This window comes from Schistocerca americana, chromosome 2 (assembly GCF_021461395.2).
Source record: "Schistocerca americana isolate TAMUIC-IGC-003095 chromosome 2, iqSchAmer2.1, whole genome shotgun sequence".
Lineage (NCBI taxonomy): Eukaryota > Metazoa > Arthropoda > Insecta > Orthoptera > Acrididae > Schistocerca > Schistocerca americana.
Window position 1 is genome coordinate 235325006 of NC_060120.1, and position 12807 is coordinate 235337812.

Below are 12807 nucleotides of genomic sequence, written 5' to 3' on the forward strand. Positions count from 1 at the left end.
TAATAGACAGATGTAGAAATAACTTCAGCTGTGCCTCAGGGAACTGTGCTGAGACCATTTTTGTTCGTGTTGTATGTTAATGACCTTCCAAAAAACGTTAACCGCAGCATCAGACTTTTCGCAGATGATGCAGTTATCTATAATGAATTACCATCTGAAAAAATCTGCGCAAGTATTGAGTCAGACTGCGATGAAATTTCAAAGAGGTTCGAAGTCTGACAACGTACATCCAATTAATATTATTCCCGTACAGGGGAGACATTTTATTTGTAAGTCGCAGGTCCGGTATCGGATAAACACGCAATTGCAGTGCCTGTATTGTGAATAAGGAGCATTGCATCTTATTTCTACACAACGCAGGCACTGCAGTTTCCTATTCGACATACTGTCGTGTGTTCAGTACGGCCTCCCGACTCAGCAACATGGTGCATCTGTAACGCGGCGTGGTTGACAATTGCGAGCAGCATATCAGGGTGATATGTCGTCGTATGCTGTCTTTCAGATTAGGAGGAGTCCGGATACATCCCTGATAGACACGATCATTCAGATATTCCCACAACCAGTTGTCACATGGATTTAGGTCTGGGTATCTGGAAGGCTAGACATCTTGACATTGTCTAGAGATGTTGCAGCCGGTACCAAAGGATTTCTTGAAGCAAATCTTTCACTTGGAAACCGACATGTGGTGTCACCCCATCTCGCATGAAAATAGTGGTGTGGATACAGTTGCGTTCTTGCAAAGCTGGCATAACGTGTTGCACAAGGAGGTCCTTACGACGTGCAGATGTCACTGTACACCAAGCAGGCCCACGAGATGTCATCTCCTCGAAGAAAAACGGACAGAAAATGAAGGGGCTTATGAAACCACACCAGACAGTCCTATAAGCTGTACGCTGTGGATGTTTCTGCATAACTTGTGGTGGAGTAGAAACCTCATTTCTGTGCATTCGTGGTACCCGTGCAGAGTAAAATGTGCCTCATCCATCCATAGAATATTCCATGACCACATTTCATCCATTTACATGCGTACCAAAAAACGAAGGGCGAAGTCACGTCATTGGAGCCAATGTTGTGGCTTTATTTCGTACACATTCTAAATCTTGTAGGGCCACCACTATAATATGCGCCGCAAAATCTTTGGAACTGATCAGGGGAGAGACATTTCCCGTGACACAGCTCGAGCACTGGCTGCAGAAGTTGGAGCATATGCTGGACAGTTAGCTATAGCCACAACACCTTCGTCGACAACTGCCATGGGAATGGGCTGCCTCTCTCTCCCTCCCGCACCAACTAACACCTGATTCTCCTAATTTCTTTATTATACTCTTTAGTCCATCTATTGACATGAGGCCTCTCCACAGCTGCTTCTGTCGGCGATATTCCCGCAGTGCAGCGCTGCTACTGCTGCCGTTCCGATAAAAGAACTTTTATCAGCACTGCACGGTCTTTCTTCTCAGTAGCCATTTCATTTCATACGGAGAACTCCAGCCTTCTTAACCTCTTGCACCAAAGTCACTTCACAAAAGAAATCAACACGGATCACCAAGCGAGAAACAGCATACTGATGTAAAAAAAGGTAACATTTCACATTCTGTTTACATCGCCATATTTTCATCTGAAAGTGTAACTATTATTTTTTTCAACATACCCCGCGAAAGCACCGTTTGATGAACATGCCTACGATGTTTCACCGTCCTGCGATGTATACAGTCCGCACAGCAGCACTCGGAACGTAGTCAGTTTAATAATTACAGCCACCCAGTACTTGCATAGCTCGGTCGGCAGAGCACTCGACTGCAAAAGGCAAAGGTTCCAGGTTCTAGTTCTGATCCGACACACAATTTTAACCTGTCAGGAAGTTTTAGATCAGCGCATATTCCGCTGCAGAGTGAGCATTCATTCAGGATACTAGGAACTAGCGATTCATCTACAAAGGAGACTTATTGCAGAACACTAGTGTGACTCTTGCTAAAATATTTCTCAAGTCCTTGGGACCCATAACAGATAGGAATAACTGTGGATGAACAATTTGGAGCAATGAGAAATAGCAGACCCATGTGGGCTCCCATTTCATCCCATGTCATCCACCATCTATCTGAACTGAGCCATTTGTCAAGTGGGATGCATCGCCTCTTATTATTTTCGATAAATCACAGCCCTGTCAACGGCGTGTAATTACATTTACTGGGATCCAGAAGGCAAGATGACCTTACCCTACGCTTCCAGTGTTTTTTTTTTCTGCACTAATGCTGCTCTATGTGCCATGTGAGGTGTGGTGAGCGGGGGTATTCGTGTGTGACATAAGACTCTCTACTACACAGCACAGGAAGAGTTTCAGGATGGTGCTGCTCACTGGTCTCACCCAGCAGAGATTTGCTGCACTGTGGTCCATCTAACTGTTATTCCACCTGCGATTATCAATTCAGACCCCTGACACCACCAGGTGTCTGCCCACGGTAGTTGATTCAATAATAGTGTGGACTTAGGAAGGCGGTTGGTGGAGCGATGCACAGTGGTAAAGGGGCAAAGTAGAACGTGACTCTCCAGCCAACAGCGTCATTCTGCCACATCTCTCTACAACGTTTGCTTCGTGGAGCTCGTAGAGGTTTTAGCATTGATTTTAGAGCTGGTTGAATATGGTAATGTTAGTTACGGGTGGTGTGAAGCAAACACGACAAGTGTTAGATTAGCAAGCCATAGGTTTCCGAGCATAGGGAGACACAGAAGCAGAAATAGTGCCTAAACATGACGCACACATCAACATTACGAGTTACCAGAGTAGGCAACTGCTGTAGCGTGTCTTACTTATGCACTACTCTGCTGGCGACAGCTTTAGCGAATAGGGGTGGCATGTTACACATGGGTAACCTCCTGAAAAGCCCGGTACCTGCAGCAACTCTGAGATGTTAGGCAGCCACGATCTAGCTGCCATCAAATATGCCCACCCTTGCACTCGACCGTCTCGTTGGTGGCCAGTACCAATCCTGACGACATCCCAGTCATGAGACACACCGACCTACTCCTTCCTCTGAGGCAAAAGTTGGTTTCTCTTGGCAATGCCGCAAACTTTTGACGAAGGTCCGAACATACGGATTAGATTCCCAAATATGTGAGTGACTAACAATTCTTAAGTTGTAGAACCCAGTATGTTTTCCTCGTCGGCGAACGTTCATCAGAGATAAGGGTATCGCTAGAATTGCCACAGGGAAGTGTGATAACACCGCTGGTGTTGTCTATGTACACAAATGAATTGACGGACAGGGTGGGCAGCAATATGCAGTTGTTTGCTGGTGATTCTGTGGTTTACGGTAAGGTGTCGAACTGAGTGACTGTAGGAAGATACAAGATGACTTAGATAAAATTTCTAGTTGGTTTGATGAATGGCAGCTAGCTCTAAATGTGGAAGAATGTACGTTAATGCAGATGAGTAGGAAGAATTGATGTGTAATGTTCAGTTACAGAGTATTACAAATGTTCTTCTTGACACAGTCAAGTCGTTTAAATATTTGCGCGTAACGTTGCAAAGCGATGGAACGAGCAGGCAAGCATTGTACTTGGGAAGGCAAATGTTCGACTTCGGTTTATTAGGAAAATTTCAGGAAAGTGTGGTTCATCTGTATAGGACGCTAGTGCGACCTATTCTTGAATACTGCTCGAGTGTTTGGGATCCGCATTAAGCCGGATGACAAAAAGACATAGAAGCATTTCAGAGGCGAGGTGCTAGATTTGTTACCGGTAGAACAACACACAAGTGTTGCAGAAATGCTTAGGGAACTCAAATGGGAGTTCCTGGAGGGAAGAGGACGTTCTTTCCCCCGGGAACACTTCTGAGAAAATTTAGAAAACCGACATCTGAAGCTGACTGCTGAACGGTTCTACTGCTGCCAACGTATAATTCGCGTAAAGGGCACGAAGATGAGAGGAATTAGGGCTCGCAGAAAGGCATATTTATAGTAACTTTTGCCACGCTCTAATTACGAGTGGAACAGGAAAAGGAATGAGAAGTAGTGATACAAGATACCCTCCGCTACGCATCTTACGGTAACTTGCGGAGTATGTATGTGATGGACAAAAATATGAACACTGCGAGATATGCATGCTTGATCATTAATACAGGTGCTAGACAAGCCTGAAGGTTGTGCTGTTGTATTTGAACACAAACGGGACCTGTACAATGCCCTCAATACGTTGTAAGTGTGAGTCGTAGCCAGGACAGTGTTCTATGTAGTTGTCAGTGCGTTACGTCGGATCTAAGTGAATTACACTCATGCTAATAAATTAAGGATAATTGCAGAATGTGGTGCCACACAAAGTGGCACTACTAAAAACTGGCACTAATAGCATAGGCACATAGGGAACACACACGACACAGATCTGTAAGTCCACGGTATTGGTGATAAGTTGAGAAAACCGTCCCGAAATACATGTGCTACAAAACGCCACTGTTTCCTACGCATGTACCTCGACATCAATATGCGTTATGGTCACCATGCACACGGACACAGGCCGCACAACGGGTTGGCATACTCTGGATGAGGTGATCGAGCAGCTGCTAGGGTATAGCCTTCCATTCTTGCACCAGTGCCTGTCGGAGCTCCTGTAGTGTCGTAGATGTTTTAAGACGTGCAGCGATATGTCGACCGAGAGCATCCCAGACGCGCTCGATGGGGTTTAGGTCTGGAGAACAGGCAGGCCACTCCATTCGCCTGATATCTTCTGTTTCAAGGTACTTCTAAACGATTGAAGCTCGGTGGGGCCGTGCGTTATCATCCATCAGGAGGAAGGTGGGACCCACTGCACCCCTGAAAGGGCGTACATACTGGTGGAAAATGACGTCCCGATACACCTGACCTGTTACAGTTCCTCTGTCAAAGACATGCAGGGGTGTACGTGCACCAATCATGGTCGCATTCCAAACCATCAAACCACGACCTCCATACAGGTCCCTTTCAAGGACATTAAGGGGTTGGTATCTGGTTTCTGGTTCACGCCAGGTGAAAACCCCGCGAGAATCACTGTTCAGACTAAACCTGGACTCGACTGTGAACATAACCTGGGACCACTGTTCCAATGACCATGTACTGTGTTCTTGACACCAGGCTTTACGGGCTCTACTGTGAGCAGGGGTCAGTGGAATGCACCTTGAAGGTCTCCTGGCGAATAAACCATGACTGTTCAGTCGTCTGTAGACTGTGTGTCTGGAGATAACTGTTCCAGTGGCTGCCGTAAGGTCCCGAGCAAGGCTACCTGCAGTACTCCGTAGGCCGTCTGCGGGCACTGATGGTGAGATAGCGGTCTTCTTGTGGTGTTGTACACTGTGGAAGTCCCGTACTGTAGCGCCTGGACACATTTCCTGTCTGCTGGAATCGTTACCATAATCTTGAGATCACACTTTGTGGCATACTGAGGGCCCGTGCTACAACCTGCTGTGTTTGACCAGCCTCCAGTCGCCCTAGTATTCTACCCCTCATAATGTCATCAATATGTGCTCTTTGAGCCATTTTCGACACACAATCACGATTAGCACGTCTGAAAACGTCTGCACACTTACTCGCTGCACCGTACTCTGACATGCACCAATACACCTCTGCGTACGTGGACTGCTGCCAGCGCCACCGTGCGACGACCGCAGGTCAAATGCACCGCATGGTCATACCCTGAGGTGATTTAAACCCGCAAACCGCCCACCAAAGCGTTGCTTCACCGCGTATTAGCATCATCCTTAATTTATGAGCATGAATGTAAAATGTGGGCAAGTTGTTGGTCCTCTTATGGTGGGGTAGGTCCTTAAGCAAGGTAGCCGAAGAGCTTGGTGTTTCACGAGGCACAGATTTATACCACAAAAGGAAAAATAGAGAAACGTCATTTGCTAAATTACAAAAGGAATGAAAGAATGTTTTGAGTGATCGTTACAGACAGTTGTTGAAGAGGATTGTGTCGCAAAATCAGAGGACGACAGCTGCAATCGTCACTGTAGTGACGGTAACGGGAAACTTGGTGCACAAGCCATAAAATCTGGAGTATGGAGAAACTGAAGAAAGTCATTATGGCGTAGTTTAGGTCGAAAGAGTGAAACATGACGGCAGTTCGGAGACGATTTGAGCAGCTATATCGTGGAGTTCCATAGGGCCAATGGTTATTCCGCAAGGTCGCATTACTGCCAAGCATTCTGTGACCATTTTGCTTCATCTAGTCAATCCCATGGTGCAATGTCTGTGCCCCCATGGTGACGCTGTCTTCCATGGCACCAAAGTCGCGGTTCACACAGCTCTCACTTGATCCAGGACTGATTCTGTGAGCACGAGGACGCTTCAGTCAGGAACCGCGCGGCCGCAACGGTCGCAGGTTCGAATCCTGCCTCGGGCATGGATGTGTGTGATGTCCTTAGGTTAGTTAGGTTTAAGTAGTTCTAGGGGACTGATGACCTCAGATGTTAAGTCCCATAGTGCTCAGAGCCATTTTGAGCACGAGGAAGAATTGTAATACCCCTCTGGTCAAATGGTTCAAATGGCTCTGAGCACTATGGGACTTAACATCTATGGTCATCAGTCCCCTAGAACTTAGAACTACTTAAACCTAACTAACCTAAGGACAGCACATAACACCCAGCCATCACGAGGCAGATAAAATCGCTGACCCCGCCGGGAATCGAACCCGGGAACCCGGGCGTGGGAAGCGAGAACGCTACCGCACGACCACGAGATGCGATACCCCTCTGGTCACCATGGTCACCAGACCTCAGTTTTATTGAGCCTTTGCGGTCTAGTTTGGAGAGAACGGTGCCTGGTTGGTGTCTAGCTCCACCAGCGTTGCCTAAAGTTAACACTATTTTGCAGGAAGTAAGGTATCAGATTCCCTTTAAAAGCCATACAAGACCTGTATCCATCCATTCCGAGAGAACTGGAAGCTGTTTTGAAAGCCAACGGTTTTTCTGTATCATGTTAAGCGTGGTAAAATGTTGTGTTGGTAGTTTTTCTGTATTTTTTGTCCACCCTGTATCTTTTTCTCTATTTTTCAAGCGTTTGTAACGTAATAAAAACGAATGTGTATGTGTGTCGTACCTTGGTGACGAGGAAGAACTTGAAGAGCAGCGTGAGCAGGAAGATGGGCAGCTTGATGGCTAGGAGCAGCAGCACCTTGAAGATGCCGAAGGCCTTGATCTTGGCCAGCACCAGCTTGAGCACGGCCAGGATGCCCAGCTTGACGTACTTGTCACTGTGGTCGTCGTGCTCGGGCAGGTAGACGGGCGCTGCGTGGTGCGTGTGGTACAGCGGCCGGAAGCGGTGATGGTCGTAGCCGTGATGGAGGCCGTGGTGCCCGCCGAAGCTGCCCCCGTGCTCGTAGTACCCTGCCGACAAGGCGCGTTCCAGTACGTGTCAGGAGCAGTATATACTGCCAGTCAGTTTACTCAGCAACTTTTGCACTCTGGTTGTGATATTTCCGGCTTTGCAGCCATCGTATTCAGTTACCACACTGAAGCGCCAAAGAACCTGGTATAGGCATGCGTTTATAAGAAAAAAATCGTCTGGCGTAGTTGTTAGATCGCTTACTGCTGCTGCAATGGCAGGCTATCAAGATGTAAGAGACTTTGAACGTCGTGTTATAGGCGGCGCACGTGCGATGTGATACAGCATCTCCGAGGTAGCGATGACGTCGAGATTTTCCCACATCACCACTTCACGAATGTGAGGGATCTGCAGCGAATTGACGCATGGTGCAGGGAAAGGCAATTGAATCTCAATGTAGAAAAGTGTAATGTGCTGCGAATACATAGAAAGATAGATCCCTTATCATTTAGCTACAAAATAGCAGGTCAGCAACTGCAAGCAGTTAATTCCATAAATTATCTGGGAGTACGCATTAGGAATGATTTAAGATGGAATGATCATATAAAGTTGATCGTCGGTAAAGCAGATGCTAGACTGAGATTCATTGGAAGAATCCTAAGGAAATGCAATCCGAAAACAAAGGAAGTAGGTTACAGTACGCTTGTTTGCCCACTGCTTGAATACTGCTCAGCAGTGTGGGATCCGTACCAGATAGGGTTGATAGATCAGAAAGACAAGATCCAACGGAGAGCAGCGCGCTTCGTTACAGGATCATTTAGTAATCGCGAAAGCATAACGGAGATGATAGATAAACTCCAGTGGAAGACTCTGCAGGAGAGACGCTCAGTAGCTCTGTACGGGCTTTTGTTAAAGTTTCGAGAACATACCTTCACCGAAAAGTCAAGCAGTATATTGCTCCCTCCTACGTATATCTCGCGAAGAGACCATGAGGATAAAATCAGAGAGATTAGAGCCCACACAGAAGCATACCGACAATCCTTCTTTCCACGAACAATACGGGACTGGAATAGAATGGTGAACCGACAGAGGTACTCAGGGTACCCTCCGCCACACACCGTCAGGTGGCTTGCGCAGTATGGATGTAGACGCAGATGTAGATGTACCGTGAATATCAGTAATCCGGTAATACATCGCTTCTACGACATGGCTGCGACCGGATAAAGATCCTGCAAGAACGCTACCAACGACGACTGAAGAGAAGCGTTCAACGTAACAGAAGTGTAACCCTTCCGCAAACTGCTGCAGATTTTAATGCCGGGCCATCAACAAGTGTTAGCGTGCGAAACGTTCAACGAAAAATAATCGATGCGGGCTTTCGGAGCCGAAGGCCTACCCGTGTACCCTTGATGTCTGCACGACACAAAGCTTTACGTCTCGCCTGGGCCCGTCAACACCGACACTGGACTGTTGATGACTGGAAACATGTTGCCTGGTCGGATGAGTCTCGTTTCAAACTCTATCGAGTGGGTGGACGTGCACGGGTATGGAGGCAACCTCATGAATCCATGGACCCTGCATGTCAGCAGCGGACTTTTCAAGCTGGTGGAGGCTCTGTAATGATATGGGGCGTGTGCAGTTGGAGTGATATGGGATCCTTGATACCTCCAGATACGACTCTGCCAGGTGACACGTACGCAAGCATCCTGTCTGATCACCTGCATCCATTCATGTCCGTTGTGGATTCCTATGGACTTGGGCAATTCCAGCAGGGCAATGCGACACCCAGTATGTCCAGAATTGCCACAGAGTGGTTCCAGGAACGCTCTTCTGGGTTTAAACACTTCCGCTGGCCACCAAGCTCCCCAGACATGAATATTATTGAGCATATCTGCGATGCCTTGCAACGTGCTGTTCAGAAGAGAACTCCAATCCCTCGTGCTCTTACGGACTTATGGACAGCCCTGCAGGATTCATGGTGTCAATTCTCTCCAGCACTACTTAGGATATTAACCGAGTCCATGCCACGTCGTGCTGCGCCATTTCTGCATGCTTGCGGGGACCCTACGCGATATTAGGCAGGCAGGTGTACCAGTGTCTTCGTCTCTTCAGTGTAGAAGTAGCAGCCGGAAGATGAAATTGTCGTCCTTCTCCGCGATTGACTGCCGCGTTCGGAAATAGCTCACCAAAATGATAAACTTCTATTATCAGTATCGAATAACTATCAGTGAATTGAATTGCATTTCATATAAAGGCATCCTTCAACAGCAGGCTATCATTTCATTATCTCAAAAGTGTTAACTGCCAGCAAAATAGTAAACAACTGCTAAACGAAAACGGAGATCTTCGGATCGCGCCTCACTTGGACAGCGGGCGAAGTGGTAACTACGCAGTTAGGCAGCGCATTGTTTTATTTTCTTATGAAGGTGTGAAGAACTGAGATGATTTGTGATTCATAAAGGGGAATATACCTGTACATTTTCTCGTATTCAGCTAATAAAAGGCGAGTGGGATTCCATATAAACAAACTGAATGAAAATTTTATTATTCATACAATATAAGTTCCTCACTAAGAATTTATTATGTCCTCAAGGTAACGGATTAACGACCTACCTGCTGTTCTCTGCGCAGGGACAACCACTATAGGAAACTGCAGGCTGATGAACTTTAATTAAAAGTTATGCTTTCCACTTAGGGTAGTGAAAGAAAATAGGCACCTCGCGTGTACTGCAGTCTTAGTAAAAATGGGTCTCTCGCCGGGTACGTCAGTTGCCTGGTGCAAGTCGTTTCAGTTGACGCCACTTTGGAGACGTGTATACATCTACGACGAGAAATGGTGATGAAGACAGCATAACGCTTAGTCCCTGAGTGGAGAGAATCTCTGCACCAGCCGGTAATCGAACCAGAGCCCATTGTATGGCATTCTGTCGCACTGACTGCAGAACTAGAAGTGATGAGATGGTCTCAGGATAACAGTGAGGAAACAAGAGTAGGCACGGGTCCGTCTGGAAGGACTAGACTTCGAGAAGGTCGCAGGACTGTTCGAATGGCTCTGACAAAACACAAATGACGACAGCGTAGATGCAGGAAGAGGTTTCAGGCAGAGTGTGACCACGGACCACTGGGAACAGATTACTGGAAGCTGGGTTGAGATCTCGACCTGCCAAGCATAGTTTATCGCTGACACCGTGCCACAGGAGCGGAGACTCGCGTGACCGAAAGTCAACTGGAACAATGAGTCGCTTGAATGGTTTTCAGCGATGAGTGTCGCTCCTGTTTTTGATGGTCAGATTGATGCCAAAGTATCCGTAGACGTGGGGGAAAATCACAGGGAGCAGCGATTCTCAAGACCCAAGACTCTACCTCTCCAACTCCTGGAATCATGATGCGGGGAATTACGGTATATGACAACGGGATTGAAGAGATGCCGATTGCTGGCCAGTGTGTGGCAATAATAGTAAACCGTGTTGTCATACGCTTCATTATCAAGGTACTAAACGGCATACACCTGCACAGAGTTGTAGAATTACCATAGGCTATCGTAGCGTGTCACAAGTAAGCGGAGACTACGGTAGTTCTTTTAATAGCTTTGTTCAGTTAAGATCGTAACTGCGTTACTTGTGTGTTGGGTGTGTTGCATACATATCGGGCGTTACCTCATTTCGATCCCTTTGTTTGTGTATGCGACCGGCGTCTTACTAAATCCCCCTGGAAACCGGAAGCGGTGGGCCGTCTTGAAACTGTGCGAGGATATATAAAGGACCGCGTAACATACGGAACATGTTTGGTCTACGTAGTTATCCTTGTGTCTGTTACCTAGAAATAAACAGTATTTATGGAAAAATTGAAATCAGCAGTGTTTAATGCAGGTTTTATTCGAAAACCGTTGATTTGTAGCCCGAAAGAGAGGCATGTTGTAGTAAAAATTTAAAAAAATAGTACAGATTTATCGTACAGCGCTCGAAAACGCGATTTCCTAAAGAAAAATGGAAAAATTAAAAGAAAAAGGAAAAAAATATCATGTATTGTTTCAATACTTCGTCGAGCTTACATAAAACATGTTTCTGATATTCGAAAGCATCAGATTTCTCAATAAAACCAGGAAGACTTTGACCATGATGAAGAACGTTCTATTGACTACATAATGCTAACAAAATTATATAGATTTTTTAGGTTTGTACATGTAAACTGTAGTTGTATCAAAAGTAATTGCTGTGATTACATAAAAGCGCGGAAGTTACGCGGTCAACTAATTTTTGTTACTCATAAAATGTAATTTGTATTTTGTAAGGATGTGAAATACACAATGGACTAGCGCTGAACGATGGACGATTCTAATTATGCCAAACAAACAAACAAACAAAAAACAAATAGAAGTGGTCGGCTCCCCGTTTCTCTTTCACTCATTCATTTATGTTTCTTTCCCTACCAATGTTACCAATAATACCGAAAATCCTATCATGTAATGTAGTGTTAAACTACCGAACCGCACTTTTGGTTCAAATGGCTCTGAGCACCATGGGACTTAACATCTGAGGTCATCAATCCCCTAGAACTTAGAACTACTTAAACCTGACTAACCTAAGGACATCACACACGGCCATGCCCGAGGCAGGATTCGAATCTGCGCCCGCAGCAGCAGCGCGGTTCTGGACTGAAGCGCCTAGAACCGCTCGGCCACAGCGGCCGGAAGCGCCTGCGGATCTGCAAGTAACCAGTCTATGTTCTAACGCGGAGAGGAGGAGGAGATTAGTGTTTAACGTCCCGTCGACAACGAGGTCATTAGAGACGGAGCGCAAGCTCGGGAGAGGGAAGGATGGGGAAGGAAATCGGTCGTGCCCTTTCAAAGGAACCATCCCGGCATTTGCCTGAAGCGATTTAGGGAAATCACGGAAAACCCAAATCAGGATGGCCGATGACGGGATTGAACCGTCGTCCTCCCGAATGCGAGTCCAGTGTGCTAACCACTGCGCCACCTCGCTCGGTCTAACGCGGAGAAGTTGCCCTGATAGGGGCTACCGTGTTTTGAAAAAGGCCGACTTTTGGTAATTCCGCCTTGATTTTCTGAAAATACGGCAGCCTGCTGTTCTCCTAAGAAGTTCTGCAGAAAAAAATGTATATTCTCGGAGTAATGATTTATACCTACAGTTGTTGACACTTGTTATGTCATATTTTTGTGTGGGTGGGTTAGTGTCATTTTTCAGTCAGAGAAGTATATTCTACAAAAGTTCAGTTACTTTTTTCGACAGACCTCGTATACAACAGGTAGATCAGAGTTGTAGCAGGCGAGCAGAAGTGAAGAACTAACACATGAAATAAAAGTACCTAGAGCACAGTGTACCTACGAAAACACGAGGCTTTTGGTCGGTGCTTGGATCTAGTGACTGATTTTAGAATCACACGAAGAAATGCGCATCAGAGACCGCTATACTATAAGCAGTTTCCGCCGTTTTCTATAGTTTTTGTTGGTGTAAGACGTGAGATTCTGTTTTGCACGGCAGTTGTGAATATATCGAGTTCT

General features: G+C 46.3%; 1 protein-coding gene across 1 annotated transcript in view; it reads right to left on the reverse strand.

Moving 5' to 3' along the window:
• LOC124595301 overlaps window positions 1-12807 on the reverse strand; it is a 149555-nt gene that overhangs the window by 16456 nt on the left and 120292 nt on the right. The window contains exon 3 of the mRNA XM_047133988.1: window positions 7062-7348. Coding sequence (XP_046989944.1) covers window positions 7062-7348 — 287 coding nt within the window. The remainder of the gene's footprint in view (window positions 1-7061; window positions 7349-12807) is intronic.